Consider the following 26551-nt stretch of genomic DNA (forward strand, 5'->3'; position numbering starts at 1 on the left):
AAATATCATATACGCACCAGGTAGACGTACACCAGAGAGACACATGTGCGGGTACCAGAAAGATTGTGTTATCGTTTACATAACGGATTAATAATCTTTGGTCGCGTATCCACGTTACTCGAATAAAGTTTTACCCGAACGAACCTTCGACCGAATAAACTTTTCATTTTAACGAATCTATTTCGACAAATTGATGTAATTTTTTTATTTCGCAAACGGCGTATCTAAACTTCTGTCTCGTAGAAATTTATACAAACTTTTATTTCGATAGATAAAATTACGAAAGGAAATAAAATTATTACCAAGCTCGTCGAGTTTCTTCTATATTTTTTAAACGATGGATCGTAAGACGAGTCGATTGAATTTAATAATTCGGATAATTCATCGAAAGTGACGATTGAATTTAAGTAATAGTAGCTCGTAAAATATCTGTGTCCAGCTATCCAGATCTGCTACCAAAGATCTTATATTCGAAGTTGTCCTTTCAAAATTTGTTTAAGCTACCTTCGACGTTGACCTGTGCCAACAATGTTCTCCCCATATCGCTAACGTACATTTTTCATCGCTACAGTTGGAATATTTGTCGCACGTAACACGACAATTGTACTTTTTATCGTTATCCATTGTTTCACCCATCAGTTTGTTTCGAACACATGAATTCAAAGTGGAAGTAACCAGCAATCCTCTAATTAGAAACGATACAGCGGTTTGCTCGTCGATTTGCAAACGAACCGGTATTCTCGAAGTTGAGGAGATGCTTCAGAGGATTTTGAAATAATAGAGGAGGTCATAGGATAGAGCAAGTTTTGGAAACAGTCGCGGAGGACACGAATGCTAGAGCAGCGCAAGATTTGTGAGACACGAATAACACAATGTTTAGATTAGGACGGCACGTTATATCCTTCCATATTGTACAATGTTGTGCAATGTTGTGAATCGCATCGATTCATTCGGTGTAAATAGTGGTGTAAATAGAAACTCCTTCTCGATGCTACATCGTACTATGGTTAACGGTACACCAACTTGGAATTGCCAATCGACACTTTGATTCGAGAAAGACGACTCGATAAAGAGAATCGTGCGTATTTGCATAAATAATTACTCGGATTAAATCTGTTCGTAGAAATATTACATTGTTCAACGCGACGATAGGTGAATCGATCCTCCAGTTTTCACGATTTCACTTTCCACGATATCGCCGACGCGTTCCTTTTATTTGGAGCGATCTATGCATAATCCTCGAAAGGATGTCGGTGAGATTTATCGAACGAATTGGAAGGTGTTACATTCTTCTTATCGGGTTGAAGAAAAATATTGCGAAACGGGGCGAGTTTCCAATCGTGGTAGAACGGACCAGAATGAAACCACGGGGTGTGCCGCGCACTGTATATCACGGACGTCGGTGTATTTATTTTATTAATACTCGGATTCGCGTTGCAATATCGTTAAACTTTCGCTATAAATAGTTCGATGGTTCCGTAATACACAGAGCATCCAAATCGTAAAGTGTTGTATCTCGAGAAAGGTCGGAGACAGTTATTTCGATGTGAAATTTATTCAATCGTTGACAAGAACTCCAACTTTCGAGCGACAATTTTTATTACGAATTTAAGTAATCGAATTAACTCCCATCAGCGTTTGTATCTGTTCGATGCGATCGATCTGCGATTCGCGCGACTAGTAGCGAATTTTATCCATTTGTAGGAAAAAATTTGTTCGTTTCATTATGTCTGCGTATTGATATAATCAATTTCCACATTTATGCAGATTATTTTTAATCGTTGAAACAAATCGATTCTCAACGCCACAAATATATCTGTCCGCGAATAAGGTCGTGTTTCAAGTTATTTTCATCGAGAAAACTTCGACCGATCGATTAATAATACCCGTAAAAGTATAAGAGAAGGAAATATAAAAAAATTGATTTCGTAATAGTTGTCAACGTGGGTACCGATACGCTTGCGACATCGCTTGCGAAGTTACGGCCATTGAGTGCATGTAATGCGAGACTCGCTCGCTGTTGCTCTGTCCTCCTCGCTCTCGGTGCAGTCCCATTCACTTTACTCGTACGCGCGAGGCCAGCTTCGTTGCTCGAGATAAAAATCGCTATCTAACTTATTTTCGAGCCGGTGGTCCCGATTTTGTCACTCAGGAATTATTATATTTACCGAAAGCACAGTTTTCCTTGCTGTTCCCGACCTTCCATCCTCTCCGATGTTTCTTCTTCGTGTCTCTTTTTTTTTCTGGAGAAAGATTGGAATATAATCCCACGGCGGAGGGATGCGAGAATTATTGAACGAAACGAAAAGCTGAACATTTCTTGTATCTCGAAGAAAGATATCGTGGATTGGGGTTGAACTGCGATAAAAAAAGATCGTCGAGGAAAACGAAAAAAAGGAAAAAGGATGAAGGAGTAAAAAAAACTGAGAAAGGTGGCAGGTGATACTGATGTCGGGATGTATGGGTCGGGAATATGTTCGCAGAAATGGGTGACAAGCTTCGGTAACGTTCGTATATTTATGCGAGAAAATAAAGGAAAATTGTATCGTGAAATGCAATGTATAGGCGGTGTCAGTTTTTTCTTCGCGCACCATTTTATTTTAAAAACAATGCGACTCGTTCTCCTGAGAAATCATCCGATATTTTTTCTGTCTCGATGCAGTGGATTCTTGGGAAATAAATGTGAATTTACTTTCAGAGATACGATGAATTAATCCGAATGAAAAGGAAGAGATTTACTTATATATTTCACTACTATAATATGTATACTGTAAACAAGTTTCGCGATATACCGCTGTACCGTACGATTTTTAAGACAAGAAAAAAGAACTTCTGTAAGATACTTGGAAAATCAATCCCTCTGAGATTCTTTTTCTCGGTATAAAACATTTTCCAGCATTTTGTAAATTTAAACACGTACGTTAATGTACGTAATGCTCATTCATCGGTGACAAACTTGGTGAAATATTTTGTACATTTCAGCGATGATAAATTTCTACGATCGTAACGATAACGTTAATTCAGTGTATAATTTTACAAGTTCGAGACACGTTGTATGTATCACAAACGTTGCAGAAATATAACAGTCAAAAGTGCAAAAAGATACAAGTCAGAAGTATTTTCGTACATTTGATTTTTCATTATTAAGCAACCTGAGCTTTCGGATATTTTTTTCTTTTTTCTATACTTTCGGTTCTCTTCTTTGTATCGCGTTGTTTCTGTCGAAAAACGAAGAGTTTTCGTGCAATAACACCGCGTTGTCCAACAAATTAATTCGAATGAAAAACACGAAGATGTATTGAACATTCTTTAATAAGACGCGATTACTTTAGATCACGCACTCGGAAACGTATGAAGCTATTTTCGAGCGCGATATTTCACAAGGTGTTGACAGAAAAATGTGTCGGTGAAGAAAATAAACCACAAATATTAGCATCTACAGGAAAAGAATTTTTACGTAACATTTTTCACTTTTCGCTGCGCGAATACCATCAACGTGTTCCGCGCTAAAACGTTATGGTGTTATATAAATTTCACAGGTTCGTATCCCAAATAAACTTTTATTCGCGCGTAATCCGTTCAATTCAATTTAATTGTTTTTCTCCGCGTTAAACATTGGCAATTACATTATTGTGTTGGAGAACGGGAACAAAACAATGGGAAACGAAACAGTTTTAATCGAAGTAATAAGAGTTTAATTTCATTACTCTAATGTGTTGATTGTTATTTTTACGTAACTGGAAATTCGAGTATTTTAAAGCAACCATTTTCGCCAATTTGTAGCTTAATAATCCAAATTGTAAATCCATATCAAAAGGAAGGTATACTCAAAATTAAAAAAGCGAGAGCAAGTGATTTTTATTAATTCGCTGTATTATATTCGGTGAGTGTGAGAATCCTAAAAGAAAGAAATCATTTTTTCAACGATTTTCCGCTTCGGTAGTTTTAAGCTTCCACCGTCAACGCTAGACTTATGCCTATTGATTTCCAGCTGGAGCCGAGTTTTGGATCGATACTCAAAATACCTACGGCTATCTCTCTCGTTTTTAATATTAAACCAAAGCTTTTCGCGCTTGTGTTTGAAAAATGAAACTTTACAGAGCAGATCGATTCGAACGTCTTTGTTTTATTGCAACGTTTTCGATACAGTGTTGATGTCATCGTCACGAGTTTATCTCGATAGGAATATGTACAGAGACAATGCGTAAAATTTAAAAAGAAAAATATATTATTTTCGTAGATTTTCTTATCGAAACAAGATACAGACAAGGATATAGTAGAACATCGATGCTCGAACCAACGTACTTTCAAAAATGAGATAAAAATAAAAATGATTAAAACTATATGGATTCACAGCAGTGATATCACTTTATTCGCTGAATGCTAGATAAATCTGTTGCTCTTTCAAAAATTTGATAATGTAATCGGAATTGATGTGACAATATGTTTATTATTTTGTACGATTCGGGAGATATTCCGAGATTACGTATAAAGTGCAAAACACAAAAGTACGATTATCGTTCTTAGACTATAAGTTAGTCAATTTCATATTTGCTTCATTTGTCGATGTAACTGTAAATATATATAATTTAAAGAAATACAAAAATAACGAAAATAAGTGATAACGTAATGGACACCGGACGAGCAATAAGTTTGTTGGGAATATTTTCCGTGTCTGGCGAAGAAAAAACTGCTAAATTAAAATAAATAACTGTTTAATACTATTATCGTTTTTTGTCCCGATTGATCTTGCGCGACTCTGAACTAGATAATGTCATTAGAGCTGTGTCAATTAAACACTCGATGTAAAGTGCCTTACATCTGCTACTGGTTTTTTTCTTTCGTGTTTTTGTAGATATTTATATCCTTTTCTGTACGTTAAATATAGTCCCTGGATTTGTTTCGAATTGCGCAAAAATCTTACGCGAAAAATAAAAGTAATGTTCGCACGAGACGTAGAGAAAATATTTAATTTTTCGTAAATTACACGCATCGAAAAACAGTCAAAATTTGGCATGGAGCAATTTTTATCGAATGGAAAGAAAACTAACGAAACTTTGTTGCGATGGTTATTTGGTACACTTTGCGTCCTACCATTTAAACGAAGAAATATTTTTTGTTACCATCGTACCGGAAATATTCGTCCTCCAGTAATATAATAAATAACATTATGGAACATTTTCCAGAGTCCGGTGAAAGATACAGCTGTTTGTAAAATTTATGGTAACGTGCCTCAGCAAAGGAGTCGATAAATCAAAAACTTTTTCGGAGTTCGAAAAAGGTGCAAGAAACTTCGATAACCATGTGTACAATGAAAATCGCGAAAAGAGAAAAATACTGACGCAAAGATTTTTTCTCTTCGTGAAATACCGTCTGTGAAAAATTGTTACCATTTATCCGCAAAAAGAAGTTGTATACATTGAAAAAAAAAGTCCGTCGTACAATTTTTCTTCCAAAACGAATAACTTGGCACGCACTCGGAAGAATGCTAACAAACGACGAACCGAAAGTCGAAAACGATGCGAAACTTAAAAATAGAACAGCAGTGATTAAAGATAAGTGTGTTTCGCGCTGATTCCATTAACGTTATTAACCCTAGGCTGACTTCTGCCGAGTCCGACTCTAATATCAATTTTATCGGGTTTAAATTAGATAAATTTGTACTATTTATGTAAGAGAAATAATGCTATTTGTGAAAAGAATTGCTTTACTTCCGCTTACGGCGAGTATAAATACAAAAAGGTGGACATACGGACGACCGCGTGTCAAAATTAATCGAACACTTTGCCTAATCGATACCGCGTAAAATGAATCAAAAAACTTGTCCAAAAGACGCGCGAGAAACAACAAAATGAACTCGAAATTTATCTTCGCGTCGCGTGATTTCACACAAGTATTTCCAGCAACAGATCGATATCAGTGTAACCGTAATTACTCGGTAATGAAATACGAAATTGAAATTTGTCACAAATAAGAATTATTCGTGTACGTTATTTCGTGAATCGCGTATTATACGATATTTTCTCCGCGTTACTCTCAACGATGAATTAAACTCCAATGTTATCAGTGATTCTTGTTCCTTTAAAGTACCAAACAAGGAGTGTCTTTCGTTTACACGAAACATTGATTTATTCGCGCAACACTTTACGATGTAATATTTTCCGTTTTCCTAATTACGAACGTAACAATGTTCGCACGCCGTCACGTTTCGCGATGATTGCAGTCGAATTCGCGAAGAATTCATAACCGAAGAAAGTATAAGTCGGCTATAAGGAATCCAGAAGGGGCGTGGGAGCGTGCGAAACACCTGAAGCCTTCCCAGGATTAAAATACCCACGTAACACTGATCGTTTCTAACACCGGGCAAGTGATCGATCCGATACGCTAATTTCTCAGGAAATTATTCATTCGTAGACGAAGGAAGTTGCAACACTCCGCGGGCAAATCACCCGATGCGGAGACCAGATAGTAATGATCGATCGCGGAATAGTGGTATAACGTCAAAAACAATTATTACGCATAATCGAGCGACCGATGGCCGTTAACTACGGTAAGCCTAAAAAGTACACGAAGCTGCGTTGCTGCGTCGATCGCTACCATTTTGCTCGCACGAAAGTCGTATCATTAACTGGCACCGCCCTATTAAATCGTCCGAGCAGCCTTGATAAAAAACCACAATGTCAATCCTGAAATCGCGCGAAAGGGTCTGCGCGGTCCGTTAAAGTACAACGACAAGAAACCGGACTGTAAGGATATACGTGACGTTCGAGGCCGGATACGATACAGGTTTTTAATGTAAAAGGTCCAGAAAGTGAGGATGAGTAATGGCGCAGAAGATGGGAAAGCGAAGAAAAATAAACGGGGCGAAACTAGAACTGCGGAAGGGGAGCCAGCGGGAGCAAAACGATGTAGATGAGCAAGAAAGCAGAACGCGAAAGAACTTCGGGACCGGTGGGCTGTTGCTCGTAGGTTTCTTCCAACGAAAAGCGAACAGTAAAATTAATTAAATTCATAATAGTTAGCAGACCCACGGTACGCCGTGAAACTGATTACTTTACGCGCGAGAATCCGAGCTAGAAGATCCGTATTACGGTTGTTTATTTATCGCCGGGTGTACTCACGGTAGCAAAAAGTACATGAAATATATAGTGCCGCGTTGCTGGTACCGCGTATGTAACTTCTCGGATGGTTCGAAAGCTGGTTGTTGTAATTAACGTTGTTAGATTCGATAAACATTCGCGTTACTCCGTAACGCGAAGTTGACTCGTAGATCAACACGAGACGGTCATCCGCGAAGTTAACGTTTCTAGTTACTACCGTTTAATTGCCGGTGCTCTCGTTTAATTCTTGGATCGTACGATGTAACGTATCTGCGGTCAATCGGATCGAAAGTGTTCGCGGTCGTGTGATGTTTCTAATTTTTTTTGCGTTTCTTTTTTCTTTCGTCTTTTTCCGGTCGATGAGTACGAGAAATGATCGGACAAAATGTGGCGTTAAGATTAATTTCTCGATATCGATCTTGGGAGAATAATAACGCTCGCGAGGAGAAATGTTGCGAGAGTGTAGAGAGAATTTATCTCGTTTGATTGACGATAGATAAATTGTCCTACACTGGTAAGTAGATGATAAAGCTACCGGGAATCATTATTCCCAGTTGGGAGTTAACGATAGCGTCGAGTAGAGGTTTGAAAGGTCTGCAACCGTTCTGATGCGTGTAATAAATAATTGCACCGTCCCCTTCGACAAATCTATTCGTTCGGTTACGAGATGTCGTTGTCGTTTGAAAATTCTAGTCTGGAATAAAAGTCGTGTCACGTGTTTTCGATCGATCGGCTACCCAGTTTGGACCACGATCTGTCATTTGGTTCGACAGGTAGCGATCAACGACAGGATAAAATAAAAACAAATTCTTTATGAATATTTTCAATAACAAATTCGCTTCGATCGGAACCCGATCAGTTGTTATCTCAAACAGCTCGTAGAACGTTAAATGTCGAATTTAATATTCGTTCGGTTGTTGCATTTGTTTCTAGCATTTTGTAGAAGAAAATTTGTTTCGTTTCATCGTTCACCGACCATGGACTTAAGAAACATCGGTTGCTTCGGTCGAGCCGCGCGTTTTCAATTTACAATTTTCTCCAACGTTGCGTACACAGTTTTGAAACGATCGAATTACGTTGCACGAAGACACGTGTAACGATCAATTATCCATCTTGGGCAACCGAAACCGAACGAACCGAGAAATATATAGAAATTATGGTAGGATGCATGCAAAAATTAATTCGGGCACTAATTGGCCGAAAGTTCCCCGGCATAAATTTGTAAGTATAAACGGATGAAGAACTGCAATGCGGTGGTAGTGATTTGACGCAATGGTAACAAGAGTGAGAAAAGGCCATCGATAAATACAGTATGTGGGACAACGAGCCACCAAAAAGTCTGGCAACGAGGTCAACCAACGCGAAAAATGGAGCACTAAGATGCGCAAAATAGGTTGCTGCGCAAGTTGAGATACGAAAATAGGAAGCTTATCGCGCATGCTAAATTACACGCTGCGTTCACATTAGCACATGGTTTCCAACAACTACCGCATCTTGCCGAGTACGTACGTACTTTCGTGAAGTTCGATCTTCGAACGCGAACGTGGAAGAGATAATGGAATCGTGTTACGTATGGGCATCGTTCGTTTCAATCTGCGACGACTTTATCACGGCCAATGATATTTCTTGGTTGTACATCGCGTACAATCTCATTCTACAAGTGCCTTTGCCGTAATATTATTAGCAAACGACAACATCGCGAGGTACTTACGGTCTGCGACGAAACGATAACGCGTTACAAGTACGATAACAATAGCGATACGCTAAGTGTAATATTTGTATAATTACAGATCAGAATTAATACGTTAAGTGAGACATTTACTCCGAAGGAAACTGTGTTTGTTAATTAATAAATACGAGGTAGTAATCGACGATCGGTTGTCGTAAATGTTTAGTTTGTAGTCGCAGTTGGATAGCATACGAAAAGGAGATATAGGTATTGTGTATAAATTAAATTTTTTAAATATTTAATTGGAAAATCAATCGCGAAAGAAACTTTAACGTCGACGACGAATCTGGTCGATATTTTTATCGAGGGAAATACTCGATTTTATAACTTGCAAGAAATATGTAAAAGGAATATAAAGGTAAATGTATAATTTATTTAGAAACCTTGATAATTGTGAAAAGATTGATCACGGTTATGAAGTAATTGAGAGAAACGAGTAATTTCAAGGAAAGCATCGAATTGCAAATAATTGCACAAAAGAAAATTTGTTTTAAATAATATTAAGCAAGAAATACAAGAAACTTCGATTTCAAGTTGCAGACGAATACATTTATTGGTAGAAGAAATTTGGAGAAATCTTATTAACTTCGCCAAGAAATAAGAATTTAATTTGGGTCGACCAGATGGGCTAAATTATTACTTCCATAATTTACGCGCAGAAGAGAAGATTAAATTGTTGATAAATGGGTAGTGTTCTATCGTGATATGGAATGGAATCTGTTACCACCGTGGGATAAATATAAACTTTATAAATGGTAAATTAAATAGTAAAAAATATATAACTTCTAGCAAATGTGTAATAAACGATATCTTCGATAAAAGCACCTGATAGTGTTACAGTATTACAAGAGCTGTATACGTAAAAAAAAAAAATGAATTTAAAAAATGTTCAGAATTTGAAGACTGTGAACTTCTGGCTTAATTTAAACATACGTAAATATTACTTCATATTAAGACTTCTATCAGTTGTTAAAGATGGTTAACGTTTATCAGTTACAATTATTTGAAAATTAAAATCATTAACAATATCTATCGATAGATTTATCGAAGGGACATCGATAAATCAATTCGGTGAGAAGAAGAAAATCATACGAAAAGATGACCATTGTGAGGAAAATTAATATTTCTTGTACATCCACACATATTTTACTATAATATTGAATTAAACAAAAACACTCAATAACTAATGGAACGACCCGATAGATACTAATCCATGGACTAATTTTCTCGAACAATGAATATTTCTAACTTTACTGAACGTATTGAATACGATCGATAAGTACAAAACCATTCAATTTATTGTATCACAAAATAAAGATTGAGATATAAATAAGAATTTCCAGGTGTGCTAGTATTTCGTCGCCGACTGCGTACGAGATCAAACTCGAGGAGTATGAAAAATGTATGAACCTCGATAGCGAGCTCGAAGGAATTACAGTACCAAATGAGAGATCCTCGAATCACTTATCACAAAAGTACCGATTATTTAATAGATATTTTCATTTCGCTTCGGGTAGTGTTAAAAGCTCACGAGATATCGGGCTCTATGTCGAAGGATAATATATCGTAACCTTGATTCAGCTTTAGTACACGATTGTTTACAGGGTTGCAGAGATATTTAACGCGCGCACTATTTCGATCCACCATCGTTTGTATGCTTATCGAACGCTGGGTGTAAGACAGGTTCATTGTTCGATTCCGGATTATAATTTACCGGTACCGAGGGTATTGATTCGAGGTACCATTCCCATCGTTAGCAGTCCACGACGTGCACATCCCGATGGGAAACGATCAGGAGAATGAAATCAAGGTCGAAGCTTCTCAAACTTTTGACCCGATGGATATCCCGAGGAAAGATTAAAAACAGTTAACGATATCGATTTCGATTTTTTAAACAGTTATAGAAATCGAAATAATTTTGACAAAGTTACGAGTGAAAACAGTTCTGGTCAATATCGGTAGTAAAATGGTTCTACAGAACCTATATTATATAGGTACTAAAATGGTTCTACAGAATTTATATTATATCGGTACTAAAATGGTACTACAGAATCTATATTATATCGATACTATAATGATTCTACAGTGTCTATATTATATCGGTCTAAAACGGTTCTACAGAGCCGATAGTATATCGATTCTAAAAAGGTTCCATAAAGTTCATATATCGGTTATAATGCATACACATATCGCTCAGATATTAATAATAAATCACTAATGCTTGATCGTTCGTTTCGGTGACGCTGGTTCACCGCTCCCAAGGATTACGTTTACGTGTAAGTTTCTTATCGTCTCCCTCCCTATCTCGAGTCTCTCGCTTAACTTCGGTCGAATGCGAGAAGAACCGAACCGGAAGATACGAACGTTACAACACAGAACCGATAGACACACATCCATCGTAGAACCGAGGAAAAACCAATACCGAACCGATGTAATACGAATTACATAAAAAAAAAACCTTCGTCCACCACAATAGTCGTAATTCGGTTCCCCGTGGCTGTTTCGCTCGAAACCGATATACGCGTACTACGACAGTTCGAATCGGTTATTTTCGGAACCGTTTCAACCCCTGACCTCGAGCAACGCGTGGGCGGGAAAACTAGGAGAGCGGGCAGCCGAAATGCAACGCCGTGGACGTAGCGGTCCGACACGATAGACATAAGAGGAAGGAAGGGGTCGAAGCAACGCGAGGGGCTGCGACAGCAAAGAGAACAAGAGACGAGCGAGAGAGAATCGGAGTAGCCTGTGGGACGCCGAGCCGCCAAAGAGTCTGGCAACGAGAGCAAATGGGCGCCACGGCGTCGCCCACTTTCCTCTGTGTGTTCCGCGTGTGCATGCACGTACGCTGGCAGGAAAGAGGAACAGAGGAGGCCACAGGAACTGAAAGAGATGTAACGCAGCCCGATGCCACGGCGAACGTAGCCAAACGCATCGGCTACGAGGTCACGATGTCGCAACAATCTCTAGGCTATTTTTCGCTCATCCGTCCTCACCGTTACTCATTCCGCTTCTCGTCTCGTTCACCCTCGCAATTTCATTTTACATTATTATCGATCACGCACGGAACACTTACGCACGAACGTTGCAAAGAAACAAGGCTGATTACGTAAGCTGAGACACAAGTTTCGTTCGGGTACCTAAGAATTTGCTATTGTTTGGTCTCCGTATTTGGAAAGTAAGATATCAACATCGGTGAACAGGAGCAAACCGATTAAACGAAAGAAATCATTTTTACGATCGATGGAACTCCGACGATACCCTCTTGTTAGAAAATGGTAGCCTGACTTCGTCTCTGAGGGCAACCTGGTACTGTATCCAAGTGTATGTTCGTAGTTGTAGAAAGATTTTTGAAGACAGTATAGATGTTTGTTGGTTTCTAATGAGTTGCATTTTAGTGCACGTGGAATATCCAAGTGTATGTTCATGGTTGTAGGAAGATTTTTGAAGATAGTGTAGATGTTTGTTGGTTTCTAATGAGTTGCGTTTTAGTGCACGTGAAATTGTATCCAAGTGTATGTTCATAATTGTAGAACGATTTTTGAAGACAGTATAGATGTTTGTTAGTTTCTAATGAGTACCAAAGTAGGTTTACAAATAATTGGTATATCAAAATTTAGAAACATAAGGTTGTCAAGGAAGAGGAAATAGTGTGTTTGCAACAATAATGATGCTCAAGAGTACACTAGTTCCACGTTATTAGCACCTTGTTGATAAATGACTTGCTTAAATAACAACTTGGCAGCTACGTGACATTGGATCGACTAACTTTGAACGGTGGTCCATTGGCACTTAGAAGCGCAGCTTCGTGAGTCACTTTTGTTAGTGAATAACCGTGAACCCTACTACCGTTTCATATAATCCCTTGGATGCTCTATGGGGCTTACAGCGACTGGTCTGTCGCCACTTCAACTTCGGAACATTGATTTTCTCACTGCATAAAAATTCCACGACCAACCTGCCCGAATGACGCTTCGGGTCATTATCATGCGGAACAACCATTCCATGAGCATTACCTTTCTGACAAGTGTTGCCACGTGGGTTTTCCAAATGTCTTCGACCCCTAACGTAGTTCGTTTAATTCGAACCGTTTTTAGAAAAATATCTTCAAGGTCGTAATGTCATCACCTCTAGATTGTACAATTGTGCAAGTCTGATTGGTGCAAAATTAGTATGCACGTTCTTGTTGACTTTTATTAATGAAAATGGTATAGTCGTACTCGTTTCAACGTGTAAAAATAATACTGGAAAGAAGAATTATTTACTTCTCGAGATCGATTGTCTAAATACATACAACGTAGTTGAGTTAATATCAAACGTATGTCGTTTGAAGTATTCTTCAATCTTTTATGTACGTCACGGTGTCAGAATATTGAAAAGAAAAAAATAATTTCGGAAACATTTGACAATTTCGATTCATCGAACGCTATACGCTAATGGATTATCATAACGGAGAACAACTCGATAAGTGTTCGTACGATTCTGATGGTCGGATTATTAGGGTCAATCATAAACTGCAATCGCATTAACCCTTTGCGAACGGACATTTTGAAGCGGATGACAGGAAGTAATTGCATTTATGTAAAATACATTTGTTGAAAAAAATGTAGTAAATCGTATATTGAAGAAACAAAAAGAAAATTGAAAAGAAGCGTATAAGAACGCAAAATCGATATTCTCAAACCCGTTATAAAACACGGTAAAAATTTACACTAGGATTGTAATTTAAAATGTGTTGATACTCCTTTCAATCGAGTATTCGTAAAATCGGCAAATAATAAATTTCGGCAACAAGTGCAGAAATAATAGTCCATCGATGATTACAAGTTACAATAATTCGATTCACTACTCGTGAATGAATATTTAGCAAAATATTAATCATCCGTGACGTTTTCACAATATTATATCAAATTGTGCGATACTTTTCTTTTCTTCCGTCGACCTTAATTTCTTTCGTAGACATTTTATCGCATTATCTGTGCCATTTCTGTCGTAAATATCAAACGATATGAATTTATGTCGTCAGACGTTCCCTCTATCGTGTTACACTGGATAAAATCAACATTCCAGCGAACTGTTTTCATTTTCTTTCATCGATATGAATTTTTTCTCTTTCGATTTAATATCGTCACTTAAATGTAACAAGTGATGTAAAAATACACTTGTCGACGAGAGAATTTCTGCACTTTATATAAAAAAATTTGATCAACAAGATGTACGAATTAAGCAAAACATATTCAAATATTTTTACAGTTACAATACTATACAACTATTGAAATTCGACGAAATTTAAAGAAACTCCAACAATAATGCCTACAGAGGTCACAAAGCAGTATTACAAACATGAATGGCACAATGGCTGAAAAGAGAAGTATAAAAAATGATCGATAATGGACTTTCTTCTAAAAATGAAAAAAGTTCTTCGAGATAAGTTATTTATAGTATTTTTTCATATTTTTATTCGTCCAGTAAAAGTGGAATAATGGTCGCGATGAAAACTTATTTTACAACATTTCTCCTTCTTTTTCTGCCAAGTAATTCTGCAAAGTTTAACCGTTTGTTTCAGATTCATTATACGCTGTACGAATAGCCCATAAGAAAGTTGGATTCTCTTAGACATTTCGGCCGGTTGGGGAGCAGTTTTTTTATTTACAATATCGATTTCATAACTGGTAAATACGCTGTCCAGTAGTTATCAGTTGTTGCAATATTTAAGAACCGTAATACAGTTTGCGCGTTTTAATTATTTTTAACATCGTCGCGCTCTTAAGATCCACTCTACGTCTCTGGATCTACCCCGGTAAGCATGTTACAAATATTATCTTTCACATTTTATAACTCGTGTTGCATAAGTCGTGGGCAGGCAAACGCGAGTCGCAGCAAATCTCTTGCTCTGATAAATAAGAGCTCCGATGTCCTAATGCACACCGAAAGAATTTCTCCAAGTTCTTTTCTGCTTTCATCGAGCCAGTTTGAAACGACGTACAGCGCGCCTTTTAACGTGTCGCGTTAATTACGATGCTTATGTTTAAAGTTCTCGTGGACGCGATATGGAAACGTACGTGATAAACCTACATACGTCTTTATTTATCTATCTTCGCGCTCCTAACGTCCCTCACGCTGTCGCAGAGTACGCAAAACAGTTTTTTTCTTTTTCTTTAAACTCAGTGCAGTTTATCAACATACGCTGAAGAGACTTGTCCGTACTGTAACAAATAGAGGTGATTTCAGTGCGTTTGTGGTAGCGTGGATAATGTTTTTTTTTTTTCGAGGACAGTCCACACACGAAAACTATTTGGGAAAAGCAAGAAACGTTCATAGTTTGGCCAGAATGAATTGTGGTGGTCATCTGTTGCTAAATGAAAAGCACTATCGAGCTAAAGATTATAAATGGGTGAAAACGAGTGTTACCGAACAGAAAACGTAGCTTAAATTGTTGAGTTACGGCTGAAAACAAAAATGGAGAATGTTCGTCTGCGTTTTGGGTTAACGTTAGCTATTCTTGTCTCGGAATTTTTATATTCTTCCCATATACTTCAATAACACCGAGTTTAAGTCTAATTTCCTGAAATTTCAATAATAAAGAGCACTCGTTGCGACTCGTCAAGATTTTCGAACTTTAATCCTTAGATTTATCGAAATGGATTTTTGTCGTCGCAGGAACAACCGTAAAGCGATTTTAATGTTGAAAATTTTGAAAAATACTTCGAGTTACGTTTACGTATCGTCAACGACAACAACGTGTTCAAGTTTCAGGAGAGTTTGTAACGTTGCTCCAAAAAGTGTACAATCCCGCGCGGAATGACCCTATTCCAAACGTTGATCGTACGAAAATGCAAACTCGTGGATTAAAATTTGAAATAAAACCGCTGGGTCGAATGATTTACATTAATCACCGTATTTGCATGCAGTTGCGGATTCCCTTTTGAAAACGATTCGCGTTTTGATTACGCTATTACGAAATGCACCGGATTCGACCATTTTTTACACACCGGTGGCCACAGTTATTATTTCGTTGCTGGTTTACTTTCTCTCTTGCACTAATCGCCGGTGAATTAATTGAAACGTTACATTAAAACACGGGCACATTACTTCGCCGGTTTTCTGTTTTATTTTGACACACTCGTATCTCGCGCAAAAAATTGCTACAAAATTTGCTTCGTCGATAGTGGAATTTTATACAACATTCTCCGCGTCCCTCCCTGTTTCCCCCCGTACTTGGTTGACAGTACTCTGCATCGAATTTGCACATGTTTGATATGTATGCTTGTCACTCGTGACGTACGGATTGCTGTTCTCCTAAATGACTCCGACACGCCGTGTACAAATTCCTTATTGTCTATTTTTCCACGAACACGTTGCCATACGCGTGTTTACATATGCAATGTGTATCGAACAGGGTTTAACGTTATTATAAATTGTCACGTCAGCGGATCACTTGGCAATTACAAACGAAACGATCGATTTTTTTACATTTTTTCGAAGATACGAGTTTCAGAATCGTTACACCGAAACGATTGTAACGAAATTTGGAAAAATTGACAACGTTACGAAACTTTGGGATACTTTGCACGTTAGTTTTGGAAGTTGGTCGATCGACACAAAATTTCGTTACGTCACGGAAGAAATGTTCATCCGAGAAACGAACCGCCATTGATTCAAAATATTCAATGTTTCGAACGTTCGGAACGAACTGTGAATTTCTAGGTCTACGAGAATATTTCACGGTGTTATATTAGATCGTAGTTAACTTTGTCTTGGAATACGTTCGATTAATCATTACTTCGGAGTATAACGAGAGCATTGGGTTCGGTATTTTGCTAACGTAATAGAAATTTATGTACGTCGACTTGATTCCCGAACGAACCAGAATTGAAAATTCTTCAACGCTTTTATTAGCTCTGCTTTGTGTTTCGTGCTCGTACATTTTCGCTGGTAAGTACAAAAGAAACACGACCGAGCCAACTCAAACAGTTAAACATAAACGTGACAGGCCAAGACGAATGTACTCGAATTCTAAAGAATCGTTAGTGTCAACATAAATACAGACACAAATGTAGCAGCCATTAAATTTCACCTACCTTTCCCGAAAGTTGTCTCGAGCTTGCGACAACCTGTCAGGCCTTTTTTAAACCTCCCTATGATAGTACTTTAGGTAGCAACTGTTAGATGCAGATAGCCTATTTTTCAACGGAATAACAAAAATTAAATACTACGCGACAAAGATAAAGAAAAAAAAAAAGAAAAAAATGATATATATCCGTAATTGAAAAAATTAACAATTTGAGAGTTCGACGGACCATCTCTTGTATTAAAAATACGATCACCCGTGCTTAAAGATTTACTTCATTTTCAAACTTTTCGTAAAAAGAAAAGAAACTTCTGCGCTGGATATATGCAACTGAATGTAAAATAATTCAAAAAAGAAAAATACTCCTACGAGATGATCGATGCATTGATAAGAAGAAATCGATGAAAATATTACAGACAAAAGAATCTCGACAAAGGGATCAACGAAAAGCCAATCTCTCCGCGTTAAAAAGAATTCTCATTTCCCCCACCCTCTCAGTTCCCAAAACGCCCTCTCTCTACGAATCACGCCATCTCACTTCGAGAAATTACCTCCGACTAATCCACCGGCACGGTTGGAACGAAAACATTTAGCGAGAAACGTTGGAACGATGCAAATAAATTTGATTCGAAAATTTGCATTTCCATCATAAGGTGGGGTAAACGCGCGAGCACGGCCGGCCCGCCGGTATTACGAATTCTCGTCTCGGTTCAACGAAACTAGATGAACAATCGAGAAGCGCCCGTTTGAAATCCAAAGTCTGGTCACGTGATGCAAATGTCCTCGCTCCTCCTCTTTGCACTTCCGACGCAGCTCATTTTTGTCCGATGTGTCTACCGAGCCGATTCTATCTCGGGTTGAAACTGTACACCGCTCGCCCTCCGCTGGAGAGAGGATCGAGAGAGAAACCGAGAACAGAATCAAGGGACAAAGAGGAAAACCGTGTACGTGCTTGGAAATCGTTTCTGGACGATGACTCGATCATCGACGACCATGCTACGCGCATATTGCGAACCGATCCGCTTTCTTGCCAATCGTTTCTGATACCGAACCGTTTATTGATACCTGTTCACCGTGAACCGGATACGACCGAACAACCCTTATCCTTTCTATCTCTGTGCATCGATATCGTCACCGTTGTCAATGTACGAGATGCTCCTGTAAAATAACACGACCGTACCACCGCGAAACAAACGACGAATGGAAAACCGGGAACGAACGGAACAAGGGAGGAGCCCATTGACTTCGAACCCTCGCGTAAGCTAATCCCGATCACAAAACATCTTTTGTTTAATCGGTTCTCCAGCGACGGTCCGTTGAAATTAACACGTGCGTCGACGACCAACACGCTGAACTTCAAAGTTGTAAAGCTCCACGGTGAAGCGTTTCGCGCGTCAACCGTCACAGAACAACGATCCGTGCACCGGGAGACGGAATTATTGAAAACAAACGAAAAAAAAACACGCAGCTCGAAGCAACGTTGATCGTGGTTACAGCGAAAGGGTTACGGGCAGGGCTCGAAACGATTCTGAAAGTATCAGAAGGTTGTTGTACAAGGAGGTTTGAAAATACATGCGTATACTTTAGGAATGTTTATAGCGAGACGAGTAAAAAATTGTCTGTATATGTCTCAGTTTTCGAGTTATGAAAATTAATCGTCTATGGATGATCGAAGAAAATGTTCAGTGGTTACGTTGTTGCGTAATGTTTGGTATTATTGTGTATATCGGTGTTGATTGCAACAGTTATAAAAAACCGAAATGGTCTTAAAATAAAAGTTCCGGTTCTTAAAACGATTAGAAGGATCGAAGTAATTTTATAACAATTATGATAATACGATAATTGTAATTTTGCTCTCTGGTTGTGGATTCTGAGAAAACGGGGCAGTGATAATGTAGCAGTAAATAAATGTTAATGACTTTGAGAAAGAACGACAGTAGAAGAAGTCCGAAATTGTGGGAAAATGGGTTTGTTCTGCACCGAGACAATGGTTCGAAGCTGTTCTTAGCCGACAAATGCGTAACACGACGAAGATATTCATCTTACTCGACAGATTTAGCACTCTGCGATTTCTTTTTCCTCGCTAAAGTGGAATCTTTGCTCAGGAGGATACGTTTTGAGACTTTTGAGGTTGTGGAAGAAGAAACGATGGTCTTACTAACTGCGTTGACCAAAGATCAGCAGCGAAAGAGTACACGTAACGAGGAAGTATATCAGAGAGAATAAGAGACATTCTGCGCCAAATTGATCATTTTCCGTCCTCGAGGTCAAGGATTCTGAAAACATTGATACACATGTGTCGTAGTTCGCGAGATATTAGGGAGGGTTTCAGTCATCGTTTCGCTGGTTTGGTATTTGTTTAAAAAATACAGGACGCCAAAGTTTGGGATTTTTGTCTACTTTTAGAAGAACGAACTCCACAAATGAATTTTCGACTCTGGAAACTATTAATTCGATCGATTTTTTTGGTTGTCATCGCGAAAGATATTTCGAAATAAATTTTCTTTTAGGTCGAACGATCGTTTTTATAACGCGACGAATACATGTTTATAATTTTCACCTCGCAAAAAAGACTGTTCGGCCTGAAAGAAAATTCACTCGGTTTATCATCCAGAAGTTGGTACAGCGAGTCGTTGAACTATGCGTTTAATTCGTTCCAAAGCTTTCCGTGTAAGTTTTTCTCGTTCTCGGCAGCGAGAAAGAAAGATCACTCCCGAGTTTATGGAAATGTGGTACCATAAATAAAGATAACGCGAACAGTGTCGACCGATCTATAATTAATCGTAGGTTTTACAAGAATGTCTACTTCGCCCTACAATACGTATGGTTTTGAGTTTGAAAAGTTGATGAAAATTAGAGAGATTCGTACGTACTTCTTTACGAAAGAAAAATAAAAGAAAACTTTACTTAACGTCTAAATATATATATACAAAATATGTACAAGAACGAATCCGTATAACTCGAGGACTCGCTATACTTGGTCCACCGCACCAAGATTCTCTAATTACTTTCAGCACTTGCGACCTCGTGAGAACTCTGCGAGTTTCAAAGTAGCAATTCGAAGAATAATTGTGTTTTTGCGAAAAGTTTGCGACGTAAGTTATGCTCAACGCCCAGGGTGGATCTTAATTCGCGTGAAAAGTACAAGGTTAAATTCAAAATTTCTCGATGATAAAATAACTTCGCGTAATCGTATCTTTGTTAATTGTGAGCACGTTACAAAAAAAAAAGAAAGAAACAGTGTTCAAAAAAACTCTAGAAAAATGTTCTCGAGATATTGGTAACTCTATTCTCGACGCGTCGGTAAAAATCGTTTCAAACGATACCAAACCTGGCTGTAACAAGTCTGGGTCTTTTCGAACCCAGAGAAACTCTCGTTCAACTATACCGTTAGTACTTCCCAAAGAAACTACAAAGACAACTATAAACTAACAGAATCTTTCCTCAAAATATTTACACGAAGTCGAGCCACCGTAGTCTCATTCGATCGTCCAAATCGTCGAATATCGCGAAACGGTATTTCCCCCCGAAAGATTGCGACGAGCTTGCAGATCGAAACCGTCCGTCGTGTTCGTGCGTTCCGGTGTTTTTCGTCGGTGCGTAAAGCCCGGTTTTATGTTCCGGTGATTGTTCTCGAGACGCGAACAAGATACGTAACCACGGGTCAGTAACGCGTCGAAAGACTCGGAGCGTTCCTCCGCGGAATCGACGGGGGCATTAAAAGCGCGCGCGGCGACTCGTCGTAAAAGTCATCGAGCCGATTTGAATATGATTTTAATACTTCCGTCCGCGCGTGCATAAACCGCGGCGGTACACGCCGTTTACGTTCGTCGCGGTAATTCACGGGCTGCCGGTACTTTCTTAAAACCATCGAATAAAATAGCGAGTGTACTCACTCTCCGACGTGTTCGCCGTTCCAACATCGTTTGTCGGGGTATTCCTCGCAGATCGTGTCGGCCAGAGTGCCGTAGAAGGACCGAGACCTGACGACACTGGCCAAGAAATTACCCAGCTGCACGTGCAACTGCGTCGGTAATGTTCTATGCGTGACAGGAGGCGCAGCTGCGTGCATCTCGAGGCTGCCCGACGTCGATTTCCCCGTTGCAGCTGCATCCGAAGGCGTAACGGTCCCCCCACTCGATGGCTGCAGCTCCGAGCGACCGCAGACTTTTCTCACCTGAAACACGTCGTCGTCGTCGTTCTCGTCGGTTACTTCTTTCTTTCTTTTTTTCTTTTTTTTTCTTTTTTTTGTTTTCGTTACAACGTATTCGTAGTCGCGGGAGCGCCCCGCTAAAAACAAGGCTTACCGCGAATAAATGTTTCATCGCGACGGGCTTCGCTCGGCCGGAATTTGAAATATCGGCGCGCCATTACGGTCGCAAATATTTCAAGTATTCGTCCACCGCGGATCTATTTTCCCACAATTTTCCCGCGTAACGGGCTGCGACAGGTTTGCTCGATAAGTTTTGTCGTTCGATAAGAAACGGAGCCATTAGGTTCGTCGCTTTTGTTCCTCTAAAAGTGGTAATACCGTTTAACGAACGTCTGTTTCGCACAGATCTATCGACTCGTTCGTACGTTTGCAGTTGAAAGTTTAAGGGTCACGGTGTTTTTGTTTACAAGGGAGAAAACGACTAAACTTATCGAACGACCTAGTATTGCGGTTTAATATTGTTCTTTTCGGGAGGCGGGAATTTTTCTCTCTTTAACGCCAGTTTACTTTGCGTACAATTTTAATAATTGTGTTTCGATCGTGAACATTTTTGCTCGATGATGAAACACGGGACGAGAAAACAAAACGTTTGTTACAGAAAGGTAACAATGTCGGGTTTGTCGATCCGACGCGCTATAGTACATTGTTCCGTAATATTGTTCTCTTCGTGAACTTTTCTTGTTTTAACACAATTTGATTTCGATACGTGTATTTCGTGCACGTATCGCAGTTATAATAATTTTAATAATTGTATCCCGATTACGGACATTTTTGCTCGATGGTGAAACACCGGACGAGAAAATAAAACGTTTGTTACAAAAAGGTTTCGGTTTGTCGATACAACGCGCATAATTCTCACGGTTTATCGAGTCCTTTGACGGCTAGTCGTTCCGTAATTGTTACGCGACGATTATGTATTCATTGTACAATCCCTTCGGAATGCAACTAGACACGTATAGCTTTGAATATCAAAATTTAACGTGAACTCGAAGAGGAGAAGAAAAGACGTTACGTCGTCTTCTCTTCGTTGCGAGAAAATGTTAAGCACGATAAGATCGAAGCGAAGCAACAGTCGAACACGTGCGAATAGAATTCGATACCACGGCAATCCAACGTGCGAATATTTCTTTATTTATTTTACGATCGAATAATTAGCAAAATTATCTATCTACGTTTCATTGGTTTTTTTTTTTTAATGCACGAAGGTCGCGTAGTTATGAAAATGAATCGAGAGAATGGTCGATATCGGCACAAAAGTTGCAACAATGTGCCGATTTGTTAAAAAATATAAGAAGGGAAGAATGTTTCTCCAGAACAATTGAAAGCAAGTATTCGTTTCTGAGTTACTTAACTTTATACAAAAACGCATTATTGCATTTATTTACATTCCAAAGCATCCAACGAATATGGAAAATAAAATGATAGAATATGTTGTTTAAGATCCAACGTGGACACTCGAATAAATGTTTCATCGCAACGGTTACCTGATCACGGTTCCTGTTAAGAACTCAGAGGGTTTATGACTCGAACGTGACTTTCGTGGTATTTTTGACACTTACGCGCATTTCCTGTGTACCGAATAGGTTCAAATCCTTGTGGAAGGTTTATGGGGCAAGGTGCGAGACGAACCTTGTACAAAAATAATTACAATTTCAACCATTCGACCCTGACCGAAGTACTCCTCAAAAGTGTTTCAATTTTATCGAGAACAATGACGAATTATCGAACAAACGATGATCGTACAAACTCTACGTGAAATCAATAAAAGAAGTTATTGTTTCGTTTTAAAGCTACAACTAGGAGGTATTTATTTGTAAGAAATTATTTAAGAACCAGCATTGATGAATTATAGCTGGAAAATATTATCGATAAATGTTAGTATCTCGTGAAACAAAAAGAATAATTACATTTGATACATTCTTGTTTCCTTAATCGATACTTTTAATTTTACTCTACTTCTCTTATTATAGAAATAAAATGTTTGAATTAGAATTCAGGTGGAAACACGAATAATATAATTTTGAATAAATTACAATCGTCGGAGTAATGACAATTGTTTCCATTTAAATCAAATATTTCTAGCCATAGTTTGCAATTGTTCGAAACAAACGAGATTTTGTAACAGTTGTATCTACACTTGTCAACTCGTCTTTCAAAGGTATTTCGATACATCGTTCGTACGATTTTAAATTACCGCGGCAAGAATGAACACTCGTGCAAGTTTCGAGCCTAATTACGATACTGACGAGCAGAAACTAGTGTACCAAGAAACTGCTCACACTTGGTAAAATTGAATACGTGTACGAAGCAACGAGCCAAGTGCACGGGAAGTTGGAACACAGGTAACGACTGAGAAACGCCAAGTGGCAATTAATGCCATTGACGAAGAGTGACCTTTCAATATTTATTAATCGTGTTAGATTTTAAAGCGGTCGCGTACCCTACGTACACGAACAATGGCAGGTACAGCCGGCTGGTCGTTGCTATTATAAAACCAAGCCGGTGCGCGATTTTAGTGTCCGCATTTTCGAAAGTTTATCTCCACGCACAAACAGGACTGTAGTCTCGTTGTTTTCAAATTTTCCAACACGCACCGGTTCGAGAAATTGCGAAAAGAATCGTTGGAATCATTTTTTCTTTTAATTCGAAATCATTTTCATTCGACACCAGTACGTCTTTGCTGTCAGTATCGCAGAAACTCGTTCTCATTCAGCCGGTTCGACGGTTATAAACTGAATCCTTGATTATAAAACGAACGCTTCGGACTCTAAAATCGACAATTTAAACAATTCAAGATACATTTAAATGTCCCGGTGAATTTTAAATATTGAACGACCGATCCTCGCGAAATTATCGTTAAATTTCGATCGTTTCGCGTCAATTTTGCGCACGTACGAATAACTTTTTTTTTGTTATTCTTCGATAATTCTTACCGATGTACTTTTTCCCTGTTCCCTCCTCCTTCTTGGGGCAAACTCGATGGACTTGAATCGTCAGGTATGCGTCCTTTCAGGGACGTTGAAACGGTACAAGCTCGAAAATGATCGAACGTACGAAGCATTCGAAAGGAAAATTATTAGCACGTTATCGTATACAAACGCGCGACAAATCGAGAAAGAGCGATAAATTGAAACTCCGAAACGAGGAACGGAAATTTTAACGAGCTACGTATTACCATCGAGGGTAGCGTGGAAGGTTTAAAAATAAAAACAAATCCTCGATACGATACGGATAGTAAAAAGGAGCAGGTGGAGAGCATTAAAAGTACATTAACGTTAACGTAATCGATACAGTACACGGTACGATGATTTATTATTAATTTGTTCGCCCGTATCGCGCAACAGTCGGTAAGGAAATCATTGTTTCGCCGAGGGATAACACTTTTTATTGTTTTATACGATGTGAATTGAACGTTGAACCACGGTCGGTGATTTCATGGGAAATAAATGAAAGCGTGTTTCCAAGGCGAGCGTAAGCGCATACTGGAATATACGATCGTCGATCGTTAAAATTCACCTCTTCCCGCGTCGAAACGTAAATGTGTATTTATTATCGGAGGATTCGAAGATCGCTAACGAACGGTATTAAATTTTTTCACGAAATATAACAGAAGGCAAATATTTACCAACGATGATCCCCGGGAATAGGAACTGTAATTAACTCTCCATTACGATTTCCGTGCCGCGAGAAAGGCCACGGTTGCAGAGCTTTTGCGCCGAGTTTGCCAGAATTTTTGCATTTCTTATTCAAGCGAAATGATGCATGCTTCGCTCGAGCGGTACCTTACATTTCCCGGAAATTACACGAAGCTTTTCCCATTCGTAGGAAAAACCGAGCATTCGTCGAGCAACTAACGGCTACGGGTTCGTTTGAAAGAGACAAGATGTACGTTGGGTAGGGAAATTATCGTCGCCAATATCGAGCTTACAATTTACATGTGCCAAGCAATGCGCGTTTATCTCGGAGCCGTGTTCGTAGAAACGTTTGCATACACGATCGTCATTAAGGTTATCGTTCGCATCTCCCATCGTGCTTCCACGGCTCTTCGTCCTAATTACTTTTTAACGCCGGCTATAAAAGGAAGTAAGCCGCCGGTGGAGCTCCTCGAAGTGGTATAATCGTAAAACCAGCCGTCCAGCCTGCTGTAATTAAGACGGCACGCGTGGGCGTGCAAACGTCCCTCTCGTCATCTTCGCCGATTTCCTTTTTATTTTACCGGTACACTCTCATCCTTTTATTACGATCTCTTCCTCCTTCGTCTACGTAACGGTTCGAATTATACGAAATCGAACAGTACAGTAGATTTAAGTTTGAAAAAACTCGCATTCCGGAGAATCACGAAACTTCGAGAAGGTATTCGGCGATGCTCAGAGGGGAAATTTGAGAATTTTGTCATTTTTTCATCTGTGAAAGAAATTATAATTGCAAATGAAATCCTTTTATACGAAATCGAACAGTACAGTAGATTTAGGTTTGAAAAAACTCGCATTCCGGAGAATCACGAAACTTTGAGAAGGTATTCGACGATGTTCAGAAGGAAAATAGAAAATTTTGTCATTTTTTCATCTATTCAGATTAAATTATGATTGTTGGACAAAGAATTTGAAACGTTCGTCAGGATATTAGTAGTACCTTTTCTGGATAAAGCTCGATGAAACATTTTGCGTATTTGTTTACAAAGGTCATTCGTTGATTTTGGTACAGAAGTTACGAAAGTGTGCCAACGTAGTGAAACAATATACGAAACTTTATAAATATCGTATCGAAGTTTCTAAAGCGATAAATTCAACTTAAATGGTGCAGTAGGTTAAAATTTGAATATTAGTTGATTTCTTATTTCGTTGTTCAAGATCCAACGAATTGTTGAATCGCTTGGAATTTACAAAGTACACGGACGAGGTCTATAATTTACACCCACTCGGTTCGTTGCGATATTGTTATCTTTGCGGTGTGCTAGCGCCCGTGAGGGCAGAAAAGAAATGGTAATGACTCCAGTGGTGTGTTTCGAAGGAATCTTGCAGGTAAAATAAGAGGGAAAACAAGAGAATCGGTTCAGATTATTCTCGAGGTGAAACAAATTGTTCTCTCAAGGTCACCGTCGGACTATTCCCACTATATCATTTGTCTATCCCGTCACTTTATCTCATCTCTTCGTTGTCTCGAAGAAGCGAAAGAGGAGGTGTCCGACCACATATTTATGATGTGTATGTTCCAAGGGCCGGGGCACGTGGCCGGATCGTAAAAGTGGTGGTCGTGTCTCGCATGATTCATAGTCGAGGAAGTGGCCTCGACAGGCCAATTTTTTCCGTCCCGACTATAGCGAGACTACTTAAATATGTTCAAGTTTTATCTCCAAGGTGACATCTAAAATGGTAAAACTGGAATACCGTTTGATTAAACGGGTCAGCTTAAGTTATCATTCAAGGACGTCGTTTAAGCGT

The 26551-nt window shown here is 38.9% G+C and overlaps 1 protein-coding gene across 1 annotated transcript in view; it reads right to left on the reverse strand.

Annotated features, from left to right (window-relative positions):
* Positions 1 to 26551, reverse strand: part of Dally (division abnormally delayed protein) — a 234309-nt gene that overhangs the window by 48184 nt on the left and 159574 nt on the right. Inside the window, exon 5 of the mRNA XM_076307619.1 lies at positions 20794 to 21074. Within this exon, the coding sequence (XP_076163734.1) occupies positions 20794 to 21074 (281 nt within the window). The remainder of the gene's footprint in view (positions 1 to 20793; positions 21075 to 26551) is intronic.

Source organism: Ptiloglossa arizonensis, chromosome 3, assembly GCF_051014685.1.
Source record: "Ptiloglossa arizonensis isolate GNS036 chromosome 3, iyPtiAriz1_principal, whole genome shotgun sequence".
NCBI classification, from domain to species: domain Eukaryota; kingdom Metazoa; phylum Arthropoda; class Insecta; order Hymenoptera; family Colletidae; genus Ptiloglossa; species Ptiloglossa arizonensis.